This window comes from Urocitellus parryii, chromosome 8 (assembly GCF_045843805.1).
Source record: "Urocitellus parryii isolate mUroPar1 chromosome 8, mUroPar1.hap1, whole genome shotgun sequence".
Taxonomy (NCBI): Eukaryota; Metazoa; Chordata; class Mammalia; order Rodentia; family Sciuridae; genus Urocitellus; species Urocitellus parryii.
The window spans coordinates 21,313,316-21,337,064 of record NC_135538.1 but is presented as its reverse complement, the minus strand read 5'-3'; the positions used below and the strand labels follow the sequence as shown (position 1 = coordinate 21,337,064).

Here is a 23,749-nt window from a genome sequence, read left to right as displayed (position 1 = left end):
ATTTCAGGCCGGATCTCTTCAGCTGGGATAGAGTTGTCAAAATGTCCCCAATTGAGAGACTGGAACATGCCTTCAGCAAGGCTCAGACTTATTTGGGAATTGAAAAGCTGTTAGATCCTGAAGGTATTGTTCAGTATTTACTTTGAACCTTGATTTTGCTTTATAACATTGAATCCTTGAAAAGCAACATTTTTTCCTCTTTAGGCTGATTTATGAGAATTGAAGAATCTTTTTGAAGTATAGCTATCAGCCACTTATTGCAGATGAATTATTAGTACTTTTGTATTTAGCAATTTGTGAAATTGTTTAGGCAGAAAGTATTTCATCGGATAATAGCTAATCTATTATATCAACTAAGATTTTAAGTTTTAGAAGATTATAAGTTTCAGAAAGATATATTTACTAAATGAGCAATTCAGTAGTTTATGAAAGTAGATTTTTAGTTATAAATGTTGTAGGGTTGAATTTTAAACTTACCTTCATAGTCTGAATGACATCCATATCATTATTTTAAGTGATAACATGTAGTTAATTACCTTTGTGCATTCTGAGGAGGATTGTAGAGAAGATTTTTAAGGAATGGGATACCAAATAAAAAATAAGTAATCTTCTTTGCCTTTGTCTCATGTATTGTAACAAAACCACAATTTACTGAGACATGGTATTGCGAAGATTATAGATTAAGTATTGTTTATGGGTACTAGGGATAGTTATTTTATACCTAGTATCGAGCAGCTCAAGTATTTTGGACATCTAATTTAGGCTGGTTCTTTTTTTCTTCCACTTTTAGATGTTGCTGTTCAGCTTCCTGACAAGAAATCCATAATTATGTATTTAACATCTTTGTTTGAGGTGCTACCTCAGCAAGTCACAATCGATGCCATCCGAGAGGTTGAGACACTCCCAAGGAAATACAAGAAAGAATGTGAAGAGGAAGAAATTCAGTTACAGGTACCAGAACCTTTTTGTTAACGTGTTGGACTTGTCACACTTGTTTCCTCACAGGTACCAGATAATGACATCTCAGAGGGTGTTTTCTTGACTGAGAACATCTTGGTTTCTCAGTTCAGTGCTTCAGTAAACAGGCTGTCACATCGTGCCATGGAAAACCACAACTCACCCAACTTTATTAAGAAGGAGCATGTCTTATTTCACGCAGGGAGTTAGGATCTGGGCTTGTTGACAGTGCTGAGTGTGTCCTGTTTAAGATCCTCTGCTTTCCTGTGTCTGGTCACCATCTTTTGTCACCTTTGTCTGGTGCTGTGATGGTTTTACTCATGTCAACCCAGTGCTTTTTAAATTACTAATTCTCCCCCTCCATCTTAATTATTTCTCTCATTATAGTCTCACAATGCCTATTAAAATATAAGTTTATTTTCCCTTAGGAGAGTAATCTACAATAAGCTGCTTGTCAAGTTTTTCATGAAAGGGCTTAACAATGGTTTTATTCATCAGAATGTAAATGAGTTTTCCCCCAGGAGACATAAATAAAATAATGAATATGTTTATTCCTTCACTATCTTGCCTTAAATCAATTCATATTTTATTTTTTAAAATATTTATTTTTTTTAGTTGTAGTTGGACCTATTACCTTAATTTTATGTATTTATTTTTATGTGGTGCTGGGGATCGAACCCTGGGCCTCACTCGTGCTAGGCGGTCGCTGTACTGTTGAGCCTCAACTCCAGCCCTATCTTTTTGTTTTAGTCTAACTAATCTGAATTTATAAAATGGAGGCTCTCCAGAGTTGGATCAGATCTTGGAAGTCACTTGGCCAAACATTTTAGCAACTAAGCAACAGAAGAGATACACATGGATTTCACAATTATAAGAAATTCATTGTGGAGAGGCAGAAAGTTTGGGCTCGTGTGTCTAAATTTCATTCTCTTGCTACTTGCTTTGGGTCAGTTATTTAACTTCTCAATGGATGTGTTTGAAACTAGCTGCTTGACAATGTATCGAAAGCGTCTAAAATGATATCACTAAACATTTGACAAGCATAAACTATCATTGTTATAATTTTCCTCTCAATTTGTTTTGGCATTTGTGTTCTACAACTTCGTTTTTGAAAAGTGTTAACTGAATTTCCACGTTAGGATGGTAATTATGAGGTGACCTAGCATCTCCTGCCCCTGCCCCAACTCCCACGGTTCAGAAAACTTACTTATTATTTTACATTTTATTTGGATAGTGTGTACTAATGCTTTATATTTTTCTCTATTTCAAACTAGCATGGTTTTTAGAAACAGAAAAAAACTGGGGAAAAGAGAAGAGATGTGGATGCGAGGAAAAGTTCTTAACGTCTTATGACTGGCTGTGTTTGTCTCTTGTGGATTGTTAATAATGTACCTTTTGAGGTGACTCTGATAATCTGGATTTGCCTCTTGGTTTTGTAATTATCTCTTTATTGGACCAGGGTTCTTCTTCTTCTTTTTTTTTCTTTAAGAGGATATTTTCATTCTTATAATTCACGCCATTCTTTTTGTTTGTTTTTTTGGTACTGGTGATTGAACCCAGAGGATCTTAATGAGCCCACATCCCCAGCCCTTTTTAATATTTTATTTAGAGACAGGGTCACACTAAATTGCTTAGGGCCTCGCTTTTGCTGAGGCTGGCTTTGAACTTGCAATCCTCCTGCCTCTGCCTCCAGAACTGCTGGGATTACAGGTGTAATCGCACTTGGTGCCATTCTGTCTTAAAAGGGAAGGGGACTGTCTTTGCCTTTATGATGTGTATGTAAAATAATTACCTGTCCGGCTGGGGATGTGGCTCAAGCGGTAGCGCGCTCGCCTGGCATGCGTGCCGCCCGGGTTCGATCCTCAGCACCACATACCAACAAAGATGTTGTGTCTTCAGAGAACTAAAAAATAAATATTAAAATTCTCTCTCTCTCTCTCTCTCTCTCTCTCTCTCTCTCTCTCTCTCTCTCCTCTCTCACTCTCTCTTTAAAAAAAAAATAATTACCTGTATTTAGGGTTAGGGTTGGCACTATGAGAACTGCACTAACCATTTACTGTTTGCTGACAAGCTGGTGTATTAACACGAAACTCCTTATTTACATGCTTTCATTAGTGTTAGACGTTGAGGAGCAAGAAGAAATGAAGTGTGGTGAAGTTTTAATCCTCTGCTCTTTGACATAGCTTGCCCTCTGCTACTCTCCAGCATGTGCTAATGGTCGCTGTTCTCCCAGCTCTGGCCTTTCTACACACACGTGCTGTGTCGCGGTAGGTGATCAGCAAAGGATTCCTGCGCTTCTTCCCAGCTGTCTGTCCGTTGAACGTCTCCTCATGTGTTTTAACTGATACCTTTTGGACGCATGTGTGTAGATACACCTTCCATCTCATAGATGCTGGTTCCTATCCATGTGGCTTTTGGCTGGTGACTAACTTTCCCAGTTCTTCTATAGCCTTATTATAGTATAGAGATTTGGTCCTACATGATCCTTAGAGTTACTTCAGCTCTGTGGGTTCAGGATTTTAGGTCTGGATCTTCACTCATTTCTCTTTTCCTATCTTTGGCACCATCCGCCCCTTCCTCGTTCAGCTCAGAGCTTACTGGTCCATTCCCTGCCTCCCTGGCTGGTCTGTTAACTCCGATATTCAGTTTACTGTTTTTTGTTTTTAATTCTTCCTCCAAGATGTCTTCTGTGAGTTTTCCTTCTTTTTGTTAAAGAAAGACTAAAGACCTTTCTTCCCGTGTGGTTTGTCTGATGCGGCCTCTCTTCACACCGTATTTCTAGTGGACCTTCACTCTTCTTCCCCAGCACTTTGCCATGTGCAAAACATCTCTCCACCCACTATCCCCAGGCAAGCTGGCCACTTCTCCATAGTCTAAGTGGAACCTTTAGAGAGCAATCTTCTCTGATTAACTTACCAAAATCCAACTGTATTCTCCTTTTCCTCTATTTCTTGCTATCACAGTAATTTTTGTAAACTCTGTTAAGAATTTTAAACTGTATTTTAGGAGCACTGAGAAAGTAGTGAAAGACTTTAGGCAGGGAGTCTTTCGGATGTGATGCATTTTCTAAAGACATTCTGCTGTGTGAGGAGTGGCTTGTGGAGGTAGGAGTCTAAGTGGCAAATGGGAGCACGCTGTCTTGGCCCTGCGGAGAGACGTGGGTAGTTATGGAGATGGAATGGTCTGGATGGGGTTGAGATAATTTTTGCAGATGGGATCTGCTTCCATATTAGATATGGAAGATGAAAGAAAGAAGCCAAGCTGGCATGCGAGTGTAGCTGGAGTATTTAGATGCATAGAGCCTGAGAAGGAATACATTTTGGGAAAATAAAACAAAAAGGGGACAGTTAACCATGGACATGTTTTGGTATGCCCATGAAACATGAAATGAAGGTGTTAGGGTAGTTGGGAATTTGAGGCCAGAAATGTGAATGTGAAATGTGTGCCTAGGACATAGATAGTTTTAAAAATTCTATCAAAATAGATGCAGTTGTTCAAGCCAGAGTGTACAAAAAGGAGGAAAAAAAGCCCAGGACTGAATTTTAAGATTAATTACTCATTGGTTGGCAGCTGCTGTTGAGCCAGGAGGAGGTCACTGGGCTGTAACTCTGCAGAAGGTGGGGTTCAGCTGGACAGCTAGAGAGCTACTGAAGTTTAAGTAAGAACCATGGGTGATCAGCACTTTGGGTTTCCTTGGAGCCCTTCTGGTTTATGTACGTTTTGCTAGCAGTTATTATAGAAATATTCTAGTGGGCTGGTTGATTATTTTGTCACTGTGAAGATTATGGTAGAAAAGGGGATCTTTTAACTTTTCATTTGCGGTCTGGGGGTATACTTAGCAAGTGAAAGGGAATGTTAGTGAAATCCCTCTGTTAAGTACAAGAGCATGTCTTATTGTTCTCTGTTCATTTGTGTACACATGAAATATTCTGTTTTAAAACAGTGGATAAAAGTCAATGCCGTGGAGATAGTCTGCATAAATTTTAAAGAACTTTTGCTCTGAACAGGAACAAAAGAACAAAGAGACAAGTGGGTTTGGTGATAAGATACTGAAATACAGAAAGAAAAATGCAGTTTCTTAGAGCTTAAGAGAAATTGATTTTATGAGCCCTAAAAAACAAAAACAACAACAACAAAAAACAAAACAACAACAAACAAAAAAACCCCAAAACCAAAAAAAATTAAGGTAGCAAAAGGGCCATGGCCTCAAAAAACAAAACCCCAAACCAATCAGTACAATCAGTACCACAGCCTGTGTATGTGGCTGTCTTTCAGTGCCTGAGATGCAGCGTTAAAATTCAATTCAGTAAAAGCATTATAACCAGGGGTCAAAACAGAGTTCCAATGGCTCTTTTTCTGTGAATTATATTCGTTGTTCAAGGTTCAGTATGGTTCAGCTCTTCTATGAAACTTTCCCACTTGTTTTCAGCCTTTGGTAAACTCAAATAGCAACACTGATGGGACTGCAACATTTATAATTTTGCTGAGAGCCATTTATTTTTGTTCAGAAGTGATTCATGTGGGTTATTTCTCTCTCCCCAACTATATTAGAATGGCCTGGAGTCTAGAACTCATGAGTGTGTGCATGCTGTTGTATCTTTTGCTGTTCTAATAGACTAAATAATTGCTTTCTAATGAATTTTTGGAATTGCTACCCCAATTCCTGAGAATTAAATTAATACCTGAGACTCAGTGGTGCCTGTCTTGGGTTCACCAGTGCATGTTTATCCCTCCTGACAATTGTGAGTTTTTCTTGGCTTTGTTTTCATAGAGTACAGCAGCAGAGGAAGAACATCAGAGTCCCCGAGCTGACACCCCCAGCACTGTCACTGAGGTGGACATGGATCTGGACAGCTATCAGATAGCACTGGAAGAAGTACTGACCTGGTTGCTTTCTGCAGAGGACACCTTCCAGGAGCAGGATGACATTTCTGATGATGTGGAAGAAGTCAAAGACCAGTTTGCCACCCACGAAGTAAATATTTGTAGTTCATGAGCTGCATCTATCTACCTTGGGGGTTGTGCTAAAATCCAGGGCTCCACCCTGATACTGGGTTTGTGGTTTGCTAAATTCTGCTCTGATGGAAATCAGTGCATAGTTCTGCTCATTTCTGAAGTGTATTGCTTGGGTTAAAAATCAAAACGATGACTTGTTAGACCAAATCTTTAGGTTTTGAGTGTGCCCAGGAAGTGATTGAAGTGATTATTTTTATTTGTTATAGGATTAAGCAAATGTACAGTTTTACCCAGTGTTCCTATATAGTTTATGTAATGAGAGTTCCTTGCTATTTTGAGGATATGATATATTGCAGTGAAGTGATTTTGACCATGTGGAGATTTCTTTCTGGGGAAGCACTTTTTTGGTGAAGGTATTTTAATTGACAGATCTTATTTACTCTTTTGGATTCAAAAGGATAGAAGTGGTAAGCCTCTCCTCTTGTAGGAGTGTGGTGTTTTATTTATTTGCTTATTTATTTTGCAATACTGGGGATTGCACCCATGTACTCTGAGCTATATCTCCAGCCCTTTTTATTTTTATTTTGAGACAGTCCTTGCAAAGTTGCCCATTTTGGCTTTGAACTTGTGATTTTCCTCCCTCAGCCTCCCAGCTACCTGGGATTATAGGCATGCACCACCATGTCCAACTTTTTGACACTTATTCCTACTTCCACAATCCTTGGTAGGAAAATTAGCATGTACTTAAAAAAAAGCAGGTATTATCAGAAATAACAGTTTTCCTTGATCAATTTTTCTTTGACTTATGCCAGATGCTTTTTATTTTCAGACCTTAAAACATTGTGCCAAAATCTACTTTACATGTGCTCTACTAGGCTACCTTTTTCTGCTGCATCAATATTTAGGCTGCGCTAGCTATTTATATTTTGTAGTGAGCAGCTCACAGATCTTCACGGTATACCTGTCTAGGCTTTTATGATGGAGCTGACCGCACACCAGAGCAGTGTGGGGAGTGTCCTGCAGGCGGGAAACCAGCTGATCACACAAGGCACCCTGTCAGATGAAGAGGAGTTCGAGATTCAGGAACAAATGACCCTGCTGAATGCGCGGTGGGAGGCTCTCCGGGTGGAGAGCATGGAGAGACAGTCCCGGTAAGTTTGCCTCAGCAGGTGAGCACTGTATTGCACAGACTGCATTGTACAGTTGAGCTCAGGAGGTAGTCTGCCTTTCTGTGCAAAAACAAGATCAGTACAGAACCAGCTTCATGACATCTTGACTCTCCTCTGTGTTCTATTGCTGGGGCTTAAATGATCTTTGTATCCTTTTTGATAAGTTAGCTCAGCCCCAAGGTAAAAGTTGGAATACAGCAATTAGCAAACCGGGAAGACACATTCCAAGTGGAGAGTTTTCTATTGGTGTGGTACTTAAATTGGCAACCATTAATTGGGTGTGGTGACAGGACTATGTGGTATGTAAGGATCTACTGGTCCACATTGTAACATTTATTTATAAAGCAATCTTTTCCCATAGTCCATTTTATTTCATATATTGTGTATTGCATTCTATTACCATTTCCACCTATTTTACGAGCAGGAATTCCTGATGGAAGAAACAATAATTCTGATATGAATAGAAGATGATGTTATTTACATCCTTTGGCTCCATTTAGGCAGAAAATACCGCCCCCCCCCATTAGTGGCTGTATGTAGGTGTGTTCCTGTGCTCCATCTCTTGGTGCCTGGAGTGGGTATGTCCCTTTGCAAGGGAAAGAGCTGGTGGAAATGATGTTGTGTCCCTTGGCCAGGCTGCATGACGTGCTGATGGAATTACAGAAGAAGCAGCTGCAGCTGCTCTCGGCCTGGCTCACCCTCACGGAAGAACGCATTCAGAAGATGGAAACCCGCCCCCTGGACGATGATGTACAGTCCCTGCAGAAGTTGCTTGAAGAACATAAAGTAAATCTGTCTCTTGTTTCTTTTTTACTTCATCAAATATGAAAGAGCAGCACTTAGCATTCTCAGGGGCTGATAGCTTCTACCTTTAGTGTACTGTTGGGACACTTGCGAGTTGTCTTTTCTTTAGCAGCTCAGAGGGTGGAGCTCACAGGGATGTTACTTTTCTGGGCCAGAGAGGAAAGTACATGTACAGCTTTGTAAGGGTATATGTGGTGTTCTTAAGAAATTGTGCAGCTTTCATAAACTTATGTATATATTTTAGTTGTTGATGGACCTTTATTTTATTCATTTATTTATATGTGGTGCTGATAATTGAACCCGGTGCCTCACACATGCTAGGCAAGTGCTCTACCACTGAGCCACAACTCCAGCCACTTTTGTAATTTTTAAGGAGGGTCTTTTGAGCCCCATAAGTGGTTAAGAACCCTAGAGTGGGCTGGGGATGTGGCTCAAGTGGTAGCGCGCTTGCCTGGAGTGCATGTGGCCTGGGTTTGATCCTCAGCACCACATACAAATAAACATGTTGTGTCCACCTAAAACTAAAAAATAAATATTAAAATTCTCTCTCTCTCTCTCTCTCTCTCTCTTTAAAAACAAAAACAAACAAAAAAACCCTAGAGTGTTGCTGTTAATGCAGGGTGTTGGGGAGGAAGCAAACCCTGAGAGACACTTGTACTTAATCCTGTAAGAAACCCTGTTGCCTTTTCTATGATCCAAAAAAGCATCAGGTACTGGGTGAGGAATCAAAATTTGGTGGACAATTTAATTTGGTCACAAGTTGAGTAGATAACTTTATCTCAGCCAAGAAAAAAAAAAAAAGGTAGAGTAAAATGCCCTTTCTGTACATTAAATAATTTTATTGATCCCTGAACCATCTAGATAACTCATTAAAGGTTTTGGGGCTACATTAGCACTACTCAAGAGGTAGCAGACAGCACTAAGGATAGCGTTTACACAAATCACCTCTGTAGTCTAATGGCCATGGCTTTCCCATGGAAAAGGGAAGATGGGAAGGGACCAGATGTCCTCAACTGCTTTTTGCGTGGCTGATGAGAATGGCCTCTGCAAACCATCCAGCCTCTGCTCATCTCTCCGTTTATACCGTACGACTCTAGATCAAGCAGCTTGACTGTGTGTTTAAGCTCTGGACTTTTAGATTTACCAATCTCCATTTTTGTCGTAATTCCTGGTTTAGACATTCAGCTCCTTTATGCTTGTTTGGTTGTTGTTGTGCCCACTAGAACTGGGCACAGAAGAGACAACATCCATTAGCAATCTGTTTTGACATTGTGTTTTCAGACTGCTTGGCTTCATAATGAAACAGAAAGACGTATAGCAGCCTTGTTTTATTAGTGGAACACTTAGGGTAATGATTAGTAATTTAAATATGACGCTTCATTAGGTGTGCTTAATTACTATTGACAACTAAGTGGTTTTAAATAGGTAAGTGGGAAAGACAAGAAATAATAGTGTATCTTACTTTTATTTTTTCCTCTAGAGTTTGCAAAATGATCTTGAGGCTGAACAGGTGAAAGTAAATTCCTTAACCCACATGGTGGTAATTGTTGATGAAAACAGTGGTGAGAATGCAACAGCTGTTCTGGAAGATCAGTTACAGGTAAGAAACCTGCAAAGTAGGCCAGTTCTGGTGGACCTATGTTCCAAGACCCAATTGTGTTCCTCCTGGGCCTTAAGTCCTAAGTAATTGTTTATCCAAAAGGGTAGAAAAACTACTGTTATTAGTCAGCTATTCATTACTATAAGAAAACACTGGAGACAGACTACTTTATAAAGAAAAGAGATTTATTCAACTCACAGTTTTGGAGTCTGGAAGTCCAAAGATCATGGCATAGGCTCTGAGAGAGACCTTTGGCTGAATCACATCATAGAGGGAGAACAGGTATATCTTTCTGTGTGGTCTCACTTTCTGTTCTTATAAAGCTACCAGGATTCAATCACGGTGGCACCAACCTAATAATCTAATCTGCTCACTTGTCAGAGGACCTGCCTTACATAGCATGATCAGATTAAGTTTCTTCCTCCTTAATATCCCTAAATGTTAAATGTCTGCCATGAATTGTGGTGGGTTGGAGGAAATCGTAGCACATGCCTTTGGTTGACCTTCCCAGGGGTACCATGGTATGTAATTTACAGGAGTGCCCAGGTACTGACTTCAGCCTGTGGGGTGAATGGGTGGGGCTGCTTGCCCAGCTTCCTTGTGTACAGTAGTGACAAGATTGGGAAGCCCAGGAATGGATCACAAATGGTCTCCAGACCTTAATAAAAAATACTCAAAGAATTTGTAGAATGCTTCAAGATGTGGATTCCAGCCCCATGCAGACCTGAAATCTTGCACTGCAGGGAGCTGGGGAAAAGATGGCCCGTGGATGTTCACTGTACAAAAATCTGTATATGCATACTAGAATTCGAGAATCTCAGCTATATAGGATTTAACATCCCCTATTTTTTTTTTTTGATAGATCTGTGTGTGGGGTAAACAACATTTTGGGGAGGCCCAACAAAATGCTTCTTTTTCAATGAGGTGATAGTATATTTTTGCAGTTCTTTTTTTTTGTCAGTGCTGGGAATTGAACCCAGAGGTGCTCCTCCACTGAGCTACATCCCTAGCCCTTTTGATTTTTTATTTTGAGTTAGGGTCTGCCTAATTTGCCTTTAACTTGTGATCCTCCTGCCTCAGCCTCTCGGGTAGCTGGAATTATAGGCATGTGCCACCGTGCCCTACAATGTTCCTGAAATTTAAATAGACAATAGGTTACCATCCTGAAACTGGAGGGCTTTCTTCTGGCTCTACATTCTCTACCTTTGTTGCATAAAAAGATTACATTGGTAATTAAATATCAAAATAGTATAATATGAATTGACTCTTGTTCACATATAAGTAGTGTGTAAATTTTTAACATTTGTCAATCATTATTTATAAAGTGGTAATAAAATTTTTAGGAAAAACCATTATGAAGGACTTTTTAAAATAGATTAACCAAATTTATTTAGTATTGCTTATACTTGTAAGAGTCTGTTGCTCATTTATGTGGAGTTTTCTATGAATTATGTGATATAAACACAACAATCTAATAAGCATTTTATTTTGTACAAATTCTCTTATTCAGAATGCTTTTATAAGTTTAAACACTTATCATAATTTTGGTACTGTAGATGAAAACTTTCTTGGCATTGTAAAAGATAAAGAAATAAAACTGATAGACTGCAATTTTTAAGAAAACCATTATAGTCTGAAAAAAATTGAAGTACATAGAGTAAACATGTTTACTCTTTTGAAGATATATATAGGGCTGGGGATGTGGCTCAAGCGGTAGCACGCTCGCCTGGCATGCGTGCGGCCCGGGTTCGATCCTCAGCACCACATACAAACAAAGATGTTGTGTCCGTCGATAACTAAAAAATAAGTATTAAAAAATTCTCTCTCTCTCTGTGTCTCTCTAAAAAAAAAATTAAAAAAAGATATATGTAAAAATGTCACATTCTTATTTTGGTATGGATATTGAACCCAGGGGCACATAACACTGAGCTGCATCCTCAGTTCTTTTGAGACAGGTTCTTGTTAACTTCCTGAGAGCCTCAGTAAGTTGCTGAGGCTGGCCTTCAATTTGTAATACCCCTGTCTTACGCTTCCTAGCTGCTGGGATTGTAGGAATACACCATCATGCCCAGCAAAAATATCACCTTTTTCCATAAAATCCACAATGAAATGGAAGCAGTGTGATTGAGTTCTAGCTGTGTTACCTTCTTGGTTAGTAATGTGAAATAATTAAATTCTGTAGAAACTGTTTTTTCTCATGTATTTATACACTGATAGGATTAGTCAGAACTATTTTAAAGCAACTTTTAAATAAGTGCTTTTTAAAAAATAAATTGCTACTCTGTAACAAAGAGCAAGGGGAATTGTAACTTTTTAATGATTTATTTATTAATTTATTAGTAAGATTGTTTATTGCAGATACCATTGTACTTCATAAAACATGCATGGATGAGATAGATAGGCTTAAACATTATACAGTGCATACATGCATCAAAACATGTGGTCCTCAATTAATATGCACAATTTTTGTTGTATAATGGAATATTACTCAACTTTAAAGAATAATAAAATTATGGCATTTGCAGATAAACGGATGGAGTTGGAGAATATCATGCTAAGCAACATACGCCAATCCCACAAAACCAAAGGCTAAATGTTTTCTCTAATATGTGGATGCTAATTCACAATAAGGGGGGAGGTGCAGTAGGGAAGAATAGAGTTACCTTAGATTAGATAGAGGGGAGTGAAGGGAGAGGAGGCGAGAAGATGTGGGAATAGGAAGGATAGTAGAATGACACAGACATTATTTATATATATATATATATATATATATATATAAAAACTGCATGACTAATGTGATTCTACAACATGTACAATCAGAAAAATGAGAAATTATACCTCATATATGTATATCAAAGTGCATAAATACATTCTACTGTCATGCATAACTAATTAAAACAAATAAAAAATTAAAAAAAATAAATTAAACTTTCTAAGGATTATGATTGCTCTCTCTTCAGGCTGTGTTGACTGAGGCTGGTTTTCTTTCTCCCCTAGAAACTTGGTGAGCGTTGGACAGCGGTGTGCCGTTGGACCGAAGAGCGTTGGAATAGGTTACAAGAAATCCATATCCTATGGCAGGAACTGTTGGAAGAACAGGTATGAAACTCCTGTCTATTAGAACAAAATTTGATGGTGAAAAGTAACCCATCTTTTATTATGGCATTAGAATAAAGTTGTCCTGTTCCTTTTTCTTTGAAAGGAAAACTTGCAAGTGGTTATTCATTATCATAAAAGTCAGATTCTTCCTAGATATAGTGCAGCACACCTATAATTCCAGTGACTTGGGAGGCTAAGGTGGGAGGATGGCAAGTTCAAGGCCAGCCTGGGCAACTTGGTGAGATTCTGTCTTAAAATTAAAAAAATAAAAAGGTCTGGGTATGTCGATTAGTGGTGGAATGCCCCAGAGTTTAATCTTCAGTATTGTATTTAAAAAAAAATCAGATTTCTATCCATTCTGTCATGCACCTTATTGATAAAGATCACGTTATATGGCTCCTTTGTAATAATACTTATTAGATTTGCATTTATTTTTTTACAATGTTAGCATTCTGATAGGCTACATTCCTGATTTGGTGAACATAATCATTATTGGATCTGTGTTGGGTGATGTTTGCATTTGTATCCACACAATTCCTAGAGTATAGTCTGTATTGAGTAAATAACAAATAAATGAGTCTTCCCAGTGTATTCTAAACTTTAATCATAAGATTTTTTTCTTGATGTTTTACTAGAATAAGTACTGAAGTTAACTGGGTAATATTTTGTAGCAATACCTTTCTTTGTTTAAACAGCATATTTTTTTCACTAGTTCTCACTACAGCAAATGAAAAGAGGGTACAAAGTTGCCACCTTGATTTTCTAGTCAGAATAGTGGCCTTCCACCATGCTTCGAGAAAAGCAGCCATCAAAACAGAATACACAAATCAAAACTTTTCTTCCCAAATGATTGTGGTCTAGAAAATAAGCACATGCTCTGTTTCCTCATCTGTGATACCCATTTTAATTCTGTCAAATGAATTTCATTTCCACCCACAAAAAGCAAGTATATTCTCTTCAGGAGGGGAAAGAGAAGCCAAACCAAGGGCAGGAGGTTTTGTGGTTTACTAAATATGGTGGCAGATCCTACATCTTAAAAAGTAGGTTGCAAGATTTGTCCAAATATAAATTATTAGTCACTACCCCTCATTTAGTCATAATTTTCCTGTTAAGAATCACATAATGAATCTGATTCTGCTTTCTAAAATATTTATGGTGTACTTTACAAATATTTATTTTTACTTGGAACTTTGTATTTAGGGCGAAGAGTCACAGAGAATGGTTTAATTCTTTCTTCAGTAATGACGGTCAAGAGGCTTTGATTGCCAGAGAAAATCATGGTGTTACTTTCATATTAGCCTTTTATTCCCTCCCTCCCTCCTTTCCTCCCTCCCTCCCTCCATTCTTTCCTCCCTCTTTCTCTTACTTCCTTTCCTCCCTCTCTCTTTCACCTGGAGGTGAGGAATAATTGAAAATTGATAAATAAAAGAATTGAGGAAGTGTGGATCCCATTGCACACACAGAACCAAAACACCTGCTCCCTGCTGTGCAGGAAGGGGTTTCTGAGTCCGTACTAGATTTGGGGAGAATTATCCACAGTTGTTTTCCACTCCTCTTCAAGGTTATCTCTTTACATTGCTTAACATCTTCTACTTAAGAATATGCATTTTTGACCAAAGAGCTTTAAATAGTGTTTAGGTTGGTTTTGGACCATCCTCAGACTTTCTCCTTTAATCATAATTGCTGTTGAACTTTGAATGTAAATGTACTTTTTCTGGTTGACGTTGTGGGAAGAGCCTTGGTTTCTGAATGCGGGTCCTTACTCTAGCTCAGCCATTAACTAGCCAGCTGATCTTGAATATATAACTTCACTTCTCTGTTTTCCTCTCTAAATTGTGGGCCTGGGACAAGACCATTTTGAATCTTCCTTTGCCTCTAGATTTATAACATATGATTCTTTCAGAAACATGGATAGCTGTATTTAGCATTTTGTATCCAGCCACTGCCCTGAGCATTAGGTTTAGTCACTATATGAGTCTGTTTTCTGTTGCTATAACAAAATCTCTGGGGCTGGGAAATTTATGAAGAAAACAATGTATTTAGCTCACAGTTTGAGAGGCAGTGTCATACGGCAGGTAACATCATGGTGAAGGTACATGTGAGAAGCAGTGATCATATATGGTGAAGAGGCTAGAGAGCAGGGAGTGGTCAGTTTTGTTCTTTTATAATGGTTCTGTTTTAGGAATTAATTGGAGTCCCATGAGAACTACACCTTTCTGACGGTAGCACCCTCAGTGACCTCCCACTAGACTCCACCTCCTTGAGGTGGGTCTACCACCTCGCACCTTGAAACACTGGGGACCAACTACCAAAACATGGCTCTCTGGAGAACACCCGCATACCATATCCTACTGTAGTCATTACCCAGGTTCAGGTTAATGTCAAGTTTATCTCTTGTAAATGTGATAATGTTAAATTGCTAAAGAAAGGTGATTTTCTGGGTCATTTGTGCCTCTGACTTAGATGTTTGTAATCCTTATCAGAACCCAGGTAAAGGTGAAGCCGCTAATAAAAATTTGAGATTTGGGAACTTGATTGAATTGACCTAGCAAAAGATTTCTTGGTTATTTTCCGACTTTTGTTATTCCTTGTAGTGCCTGTTGAAAGCCTGGCTTACCGAAAAAGAAGAGGCTTTGAATAAAGTCCAGACAAGCAACTTCAAAGACCAGAAGGAGCTGAGCGTCAGTGTTCGACGTCTGGCTGTAAGTCATGTTGTTGGCAATGTCTTTCCTCACTGTGAACACCATACCTGACAAGAACAACTTAGAGGAGAAAAAATTCATTTGGGCTCACTATTTCAGAGGTTCCGTTCATGGTTGACTCTGGGCCCCAGGTGAGGCAGAACATCATGGCAGAAGGGCACAGTGGAGGAAAGCTGTTGGCCGCAGAGAGAGTGAGAATCTAGGGACAAAATATAGTCACCAAAGTCCTGCCCCCCTTGACCTACTCCTTCTGGCCACACCCTACCTGTCTACAGTTATCACCTCGTACAATAGTCTTTTCAAATTTTTTAGCCATCAAATGGATTAATCTACTGATTAGGTTATAGCTCTCTTAGTCAAATCACTTTACCTCTGAACATTCCTACATTGTCTATCATGAGCTTTTTTGGGGGAGACATTTCACATCCAAACCATAACATTCTGTTCCTGGCCCCCCCAAAACTCATGTCCATCTCACAATGCAAAGTGCATCCTGTCAGTGTTCTGTGTTGATGGTTAATAGGATGTAATGAATGAGGATTATAGCTCAGCACCTGGCAGGACACTGTTGTCATGCCTTGATCTGGAACCACGAGTCTTACGTTTTAGTATATAGTGAATCACATTCCTTCTAAATTTAACGAAAAAATGAACATGTTCAAATTTCCTGATTGGGGAATAGGGAAGACAGAATCCTGTTGAGAGAGAATTGTCTAATAAGTATCCGAAATACTAGATTTTGAAGGAAGATATGGAAATGAAGCGCCAAACGTTGGATCAGCTGAGTGAGATTGGCCAGGATGTGGGTCAGTTACTTGATAATCCCAAGGCGTCTGAGAAGATGAACAGTGACTCGGAGGAGCTGACTCAGAGATGGGATTCTTTGGTTCAGAGACTAGAAGATTCCTCTAACCAGGTACCTTTTGATTTGGATAGAATGTTGTACCAGGAAGTAACAATTTAAATGTTCAGGTCGGTTTGGGCTTTTATGAAATGAAAGACTTGTTGGTGAACTAAAAAGTTAATTCCTCATATCTGATGAATAATTGATAATGAGGAAATCTTTCTTCCATTCTCTAACATAAATTTTAATAGATTTTCCAAAAACTTAATATTCAGTAGTTCAATCTGCGGTAATTAATAACACTTAGACATGTCCAGCATATAATCTTAAAATTTTAAATCTTAAGTAATCTTATTAATCTAAAATATTTTGTGAATTTGTAAATAAGACTTTGGTATAAACATAAATGTTTATAGCAACATTATCAATAACAGTAAAAAAATGGAACAACCCAAATGTCCATCTGTGGATGAATGGATGAATAAAACATGGTATAGCCAGGGAATGCAGTTTTACTTGGCCATAAAAAATAATGAAAGTGTTAACATGTGCTACAGTTAGGGATGAATCATGAAAACATGCTAAGTAAAAGAAGCCAAATGCCAGATTATATGATTCCATTTGTTTCAAATGTCCAGAATAGACGAATCCTTTGAGACAGAAGGCAGATAGCTAGTTGCCAGGGTTGGGGGGTAGAGTTTGCAAAGTTGCTGTTAAGAGAGATGAAGTTTTTTTGGGGGGTTAGCAAAGCTCTGCGAATATACTAATAACTACTGAATTGTACATTTTCAAAGGGAAAATTTCATGATATGTTATTTATATCTCGAAAAAGCTCTTTATACAAAATTCAAATTTGTGTGATTTTTATCTCAGGTGACTCAGGCTGTAGCGAAGCTGGGGATGTCCCAGATTCCTCAGAAGGATCTTTTGGAGACGGTTCGTGTAAGAGAACAAGTAACTACCAAAAAGTCTAAGCAGGAACTGCCGCCGCCTCCTCCCCCAAAGAAGAGACAGGTCCACGTGGACATTGAAGCTAAGAAAACGTGAGAACAGAGAAATTCCCTAGACCCCGTGTTGTACACAGTGCATTTGACAGTTGACACTTATTTTGTACTAATCACTAATGAAGTGCAAATTGTGACATAATTATTATTATGGAAATTCAAGTCTGAAGTGCCTTTGAGTCATTTGAATATTCTGCTTCACACTAACTAAGCATCTACATTATCTTGGATGGTTTTATTTATCTCATGTTTAATTTGCCAAACTGTGTGGAGAAACTCTCTGTTCTCCTTTCCCATCCTTTACCTTGGAATGAAATGATCGTTCACAGCTCTTCGTTGATTCTTTCTTTCACAATTTACAACTTGGACGGTTTTGCTTTAGATAGATTCTTTATTCTTTGTGAATCTTCCTCTACTCACCATTAAAAATGATTTCTATCAGGAGAACAACTCCTTTTTAGTGTCCCCTTTTTCTTCCTTATTCTTTTTTCATGTTTCCTTGGTTAATTCCTTTGTCAGATTCATTAACAGGTTTTTCCTATTTGGTATCAAGGTTCACCTTTGGTGTGAAATGTTTCTTTTTGCCTTACTGATTCAAAAGAAAACTCAGGGTCTTTGTAAGAAGAACGCTCACAGCAGACATCTGTTGATCTCCTGCTGATGTCAGATTTCTGTTCAGCCCTACTGTATTCCAGGCACTCTATCTTACATGCACCATAGTGGTGCATCCTCAAAGTGACCTTTGATGGGCACTGTTATGCCCCATTTACAGTAGGACCCCAGGGCTTGATTAAATGGGCAGGGATTTGAGACCCAAATGAAAGTGATATTGCTTTTTCTAATTAAGTTTTTTTGAGACAAAGCAGGATTTTAGTTTTATCAGATGATTTTCATTTTGATCGTAATCCTGCCTCCTAGTAGCCTCTTCTTAGAGGACCACTGTATCTCTGAGTTGTAAGCAGCAGCTGTGTCACCTGTACTCTTGAAGCCAAGGCAGCCAGGTGGAAGATGATCTGGCACAGATCCTACGTCTCCTGAGTGTCTATTAGCTGCCAGGTGTATCTGACAGCGCATCTCTCAGTGCTGACTTTGTGCATTTGAAAGGATGGAAGGTTGGGAAAGACTAGAGGTGTCGCTGTGAAAGTTGAATTTAAACATGTCTGTAATGTATCGGGAGCTTTCTGGGCTAGAAACAGAGAATGTACCCAAAGTGGCTTAAACAGTGAGGTCCTTACAAGAAAAACAGAAGCAGGGCAATTTTAACAGGAGAGTGTACTTTGATATGCCTCCACCTTACTCTCTGCCAGTTTTTTACCTGCAGCCCTGTCTTCTCAGCAAGAGACTCCCCTGGTATCACTGGCCAGAATTCACCCACTTGTTTGTGTGGGTTCTTTTTTTTAAAGAATTTAACCTTTATTTTTTATTTATTTGTTTTTTATGTGGTGCTGAGGATTGAACCCAGTGCCTCACCCATGCTAGGCAAGCGCTCTACCACTTGTTTTTGCCATGTGCACATGGGAGGATGAGATGGTTTGTTTTGTTCAGTCTCTGTAGTTTGGCTTCTGGGGGATTCAGGCAGTAAGGGAGAGGTGGATGTCCAGAATAGTCTACAGAGGGGATAATAAGCAACCAACTCTGAGGACCACAGTTATTCCAGCCCATGACTGGATTATTGCAGATATTCCTTCAGTTAATTCTTGGACAATTAGAGGGTTGAGCACAGGTAGTTCATTAGAGTAGAAGGTGGTTAAATATCATTATTAGAAATGTTATTTCTGCACCCATAGCCTGCCCCCTCTAATCTACCCATGTGGGATTGCTCTTCTTTCTAGAGCAGTATGGAGTCACATAGTTCCTCTTCAGAATTTGAAAACAGCTTTCATAGTCCACTTCTCACTGTCCTAAAGGCCAGAGTGTTTGTAAGTCTTCCTAGTGTGACATGGTTTCCAGATCCTGCAGATCTTCATTCTGCTCTGGAAGCCACTGTTTACTTGTCTTAAGATGACCTGCCTGAGCAGCTGAGAGCAGTAAATAACACTGCTTCCTTCTCTTCTCATGATGTCACTGGTGGTGGTGTTTTGCCTGCTCAGGGCATGGCTGGACAGTTGTTTCCTACAATCTGGATATCTGTTTCTGTGACCTGAGATCATTGTACCACTTTTGCTCACTTGGAGTACAGAAGTATACCGAGTCTCCAAGGTCATTTCACACGTGTGATCTTTGGATGGCCTTCCTCGTTTCTGGAAGGTTAGAGAGGTGGGATGACAGGAGGAGTCTCCTGTTTGTGCAGACACCTTGGTGTTTACCCAGAGCATCATAAAATTTGGGGAAGGGAAGTATAAATTGTTTGCATTGAACCTAATTAACTATAAATAAGAAAGGAAGATAGTGCCAAGCAGGGAAAGTCTGGGGATAGGAGGACAGTCCATATCTTGCTTCAGGATTGATTGGTGTTAGTAGTCTGGAAAGTTCATGTGTCAACGGGGATGATGGTGCTTAGGGGGTCAGCCACCAGAGTGTTCAGTCAAGGTTTTAACTTACATTCAGGAATGTGGAACAGTCTTTTGTTAGTTTTGGCTGGTAACTGTTAACTGATTAGCTTCCCTTATCTCTTCCCCCTTCATCCTCTAGTCTTTGTAATTAAATTTAAACGTCTCGGCATTTTAGGTGGAAAACCTATCTTGGTAAAAGGTCAGTTTATTCATTACTCACTAGAAACACATCAAAAGAAATTTCCCAAAGGAACCAAGAATCCCAGCTGCTGCTTAAAGTACTGAGAACACTATGGGCAGGAGGATGGGCTGCCTGGATTGAAGCCCAGCCCCACCATTTATTAATGTGGCACAATTACTGTAAAGTTCAGTGAGCTCAGTTGAACATACTTCAGTGGAATATACTTCATAGGGCAATTGTGATTCTTAGAGTTAGTAATATACATCAAAATGCTAAGTGTTTTAGTCAGCTGGTTCTTGTCAAAAGCCTGACAAGAACAGTTAGAGGAGGAAAGGTTTATTTTGGGGCTCACAGTTTTAGTAGTGTCAGTCCATAGATGGCTAACTCCATTGGTCTGGGCCTGAAGTGGGCAGAATGAAATGGCGGAAGAGTGGAGGAAAGCAGATCAGAACATGGAACGAGAGAGAGAGAGAGAGAGAGAGAGAGAGAGAGAGAGAGAGAGAGAGAGAGAGAGAGAGATTGGGAGATTGGGCAGGACAAAATATAAGCACAAAAGCCATACTCCCAAAGACCCATCTCCTCTAGCCACATCCTACCTGACTATAGTGGCCATCCAGTTAATCCTTATCAGAGGATTAATGCACAGATTAGGTTAAAGCTTTCATAACCCAATTGAGTTCCCTCTAAGCTTCTTGAATCATCTCACACATGAACTCTGGGGGATACCTCATAGCTAAACCACAACACTCAGCCAAGGGCCTGGTTTCTGGCCAGCAGTCGGTGACTGTTTCTCTTGTTCCTCCTGTGGTTCTGTTGACCTGCCTTTGCAGTACCTCTTCCGACTGTCCACTTTCCTCTTTTCCACTGTCACTGTCTTAGTTCTGGGCTTTTCTCTGCACTTGCCTCTCTTTAATTTCCACTCACTCGTAGTTGTTCTTCCGTTAAGTCAGAATTCCTTAATATCTCCTGCAGAACCTTCCATTAACTGGTCCCTGGGATTCTTGGCCACCTTGTCCATTATCCTTACCTGCAGGTGCTTGCTATCCAAACACACATAACAATTTGGAGATTGTAAAATATGACGTTCCCATCCATCCCTTCCTTCCTTCCCTCCCTCCCTCCCTCCCTTCCTTCCTTCCTTCCTTCCTTCCTTCTTTCCTTCCTTCCTTGTTTTTTGTAAGGAAAACTGCTAAGTATAGCCATTGTTCTACACTGGAAGGCCATCCCTTCCCCATTGGATTAAGAGCCATTCCTGTGAATTCCTGGAAGTAGAATCTAGCAGATTCTTTTGTTATTGCTCTTGCTTGCTAGTGACTGGAGGCTCCTTGAGGGCTGAGGTTTGTGTGTCTCATTTTTCTTGATATCACAGCCCATGCCCATGCCTGGCATGTAGTTGTACTTGATAATTATGTTTGGAACAAAAAAGGCATTAAATTTAGTAATGTTTGTACTTGATTTCTTCTGTTACTATCTAACCAAATGTAGTTCTTATTATTTTTAAGAGTATATAAAAATACAAGGGGTTCCTTCCAAAGTTAAAAAATTGTAATTTGTTATTTATTTATTAATACTACAGTATTATTACTCAGTTCATACTCTTAATTATCCATATATGATCTTAGTGTGGTTATTATATTTCTGGGTTACTATTTGGGAGCATTGTTCGAAGACATACACCCAATGGGCATTTTAATTGTTCTTTCTTGAACCAAGTGAAACAGGAAAACAAAATGAGAGGTGGTAATATCTGAATCTTAACTCAGGTTTGATGCTGTAAGTGCAGAGCTGATGAACTGGATTCTGAAATCAAAGACTGCCATTCAGAGTTCAGAGATAAAAGAGTATAAGAAGATGCAAGAGACTTCAGAAATGAAAAAGAAGTTGAAGGTAAAAAATAAAACAAAAATACTATACTGAGTAAAATATTTCATCAGGCTGGATTTGCTGTTGGCAAAAGAATGTGATGGGATCCAGTGCGATAAATGCAGCCATAAGGTACCTTTTAGAACATCGTAGGCAATTTTGAAAACTTTTGTCCTGGCTCTTGGAGGATTCCCCTGTGGTGGAGGATTGTTTCTCCTTTTCTCCTCTGCAACTGTCCAGGTCTGCATGGGCCATGCTTCCTAAGGTTATGATCCAGTTTTCATTACTATTTTAAACCTGTTTCGATCTACTTGAATTGTAATTTATGACTTTGTGTTATTTCAAAGATGTTTTGCCTTCTGAATACAGTGAACTATTTCAGATCTCAAAATGTCTTCAATATGTTCTCTTTAAAGAAGAAATACTTCAAAAATTAGATAAAGTTTGTATCCATAGATTCCACATGTGTAGACTTCACCAACTGTGAATTGAAAATATGGGGGAAAAAAGTTTCCAGAAAGTTCCATAAAGTAAAACTGATATTTGTTGTGCACTGAACACTTAGCTGAGTCCAGGAGAAGGAGGCCATGTGAGGACACATGCAGCTGTTCTGTAGCCTCCCACTGTCCCATCTCATGCACCCTCAGCCTCTCTAGCACTCCTTACTTACCTCCTGTCTTATTCTTGTATTATACCGATACACCTAGGATGGTGGCCTTTGTACTGATCTCATACAGACTTATTTCCTTGTCATTTTCATCCTCCAAATACACGATAACATCTATTTATGTAACATTTACACTGTACTAGATATTATAAGTAATTTAGAGATGATTTAAAGTACACCAGAGGATTGCTTGGGTTAACTGTGCCTACTACACCATTTTGTATAAGGGACTGAACATCCTCAGATTCTGGTGTCTGCAGGGGTGTCCTGGATCCAATCTTCCACAGATCCTGATAGATGACCTTAAGAAAATTATGAAATACACTTTAAATCTAAAGAACAAAATTGCTTTAGTTTGGGTTTTAAATGATATTGTCATTCTTTAAAAATAATATATGAAAAATGCTTGCGGTTGAAGTTAGCATTAGACTTTAGAAATATAAAAACACCAAAGAATAACACTGAGCCTCCAAATATTTCCCTTTTTCTTGTTATCATTTTTCTCTGTGATGTCTGTCATAGCTCATTCAGTTCTTTGGACTCAAACCATTATTTTTATGGTGTGGAATACTCAGACTATGTGAATAGTACCCTGAATCTAAAACAGTAATTTTACTTATTTCTTCTTGATAGAAACTCATCATTATAGTGTGCATTTTTTCTTATAGAAGAAGCTGAAGTTTTTAGTTGCTGTCATTATTGTTTAAATTTATCTTTTCATATTTATTCATTTCTGGGGTACTGGAGCGTAGCCTGGAATTGTATGGTTTTTTTTGTTTTTTTTTTTGGTAAACTTTGAAATGCTTAAAGAAAATTTGAGAGGGACATTAAACATAAAAATTTAAAGTAGAATCAGCATTCTATTGAGAAGAAAGTTTACACTGTTCTTATATTGGAACTTTTTCTCCAGGGATTAGAAAAAGAACAGACAGAAAGACGCCCCCAGCTGGATGAATTAAACCGAACTGGACAAATCCTTTTGGAACAAATGGGAAAAGGTGAGACCCTTGATTCCCCCCGCCCCCCCAGATTATTTTAGATGATGACATTGAATAATATTGCAGTTTGACATATCCAACATCTAACACTCTACTCTCTTTTTTGTTAGAAAAATTAGTTTCAATTTTTTTTTTTTTTTTAGGCAGAAGAATCTTTTAAAATAAATTTTATAGGGAAGTTAATTAGCAAAAGGAGATAAAAGCAAAGTCATTCTTCTTTTATGGGGTCAAGGAACTAAAAGTGAAACCTCAGCAGGATAACTAATGTCCAGTGGACAATTTTAAAACCTCATCTTTTGGGGTTGTGTATTGAACATTTTTTTTCATAGGAGCGTAGCAAAAGGAAACTTTACTTTGACAACACTTGGCAGGTGAAGTTACCTTAAGGTAAATCCATAGTGGTATTTGAGTTT

The 23,749-nt window shown here is 38.8% G+C and overlaps 1 protein-coding gene across 5 annotated transcripts in view; it reads left to right on the top strand.

Annotated features, from left to right (window-relative positions):
* Utrn (utrophin) overlaps positions 1-23,749 on the top strand; it is a 514,146-nt gene that overhangs the window by 135,414 nt on the left and 354,983 nt on the right. For all 5 annotated transcript variants that reach the window (XM_026397636.2, XM_026397635.2, XM_077801941.1 and 2 more), the window contains 12 exons: positions 8-123; positions 791-951; positions 5,729-5,932; positions 6,883-7,064; positions 7,718-7,868; positions 9,367-9,486; positions 12,484-12,585; positions 15,180-15,287; positions 16,024-16,203; positions 17,005-17,174; positions 21,572-21,695; positions 23,249-23,336. In XM_026397636.2, the coding sequence (XP_026253421.2) occupies positions 8-123; positions 791-951; positions 5,729-5,932; positions 6,883-7,064; positions 7,718-7,868; positions 9,367-9,486; positions 12,484-12,585; positions 15,180-15,287; positions 16,024-16,203; positions 17,005-17,174; positions 21,572-21,695; positions 23,249-23,336 (1,706 nt within the window). The remainder of the gene's footprint in view (positions 1-7; positions 124-790; positions 952-5,728; positions 5,933-6,882; positions 7,065-7,717; positions 7,869-9,366; positions 9,487-12,483; positions 12,586-15,179; positions 15,288-16,023; positions 16,204-17,004; positions 17,175-21,571; positions 21,696-23,248; positions 23,337-23,749) is intronic.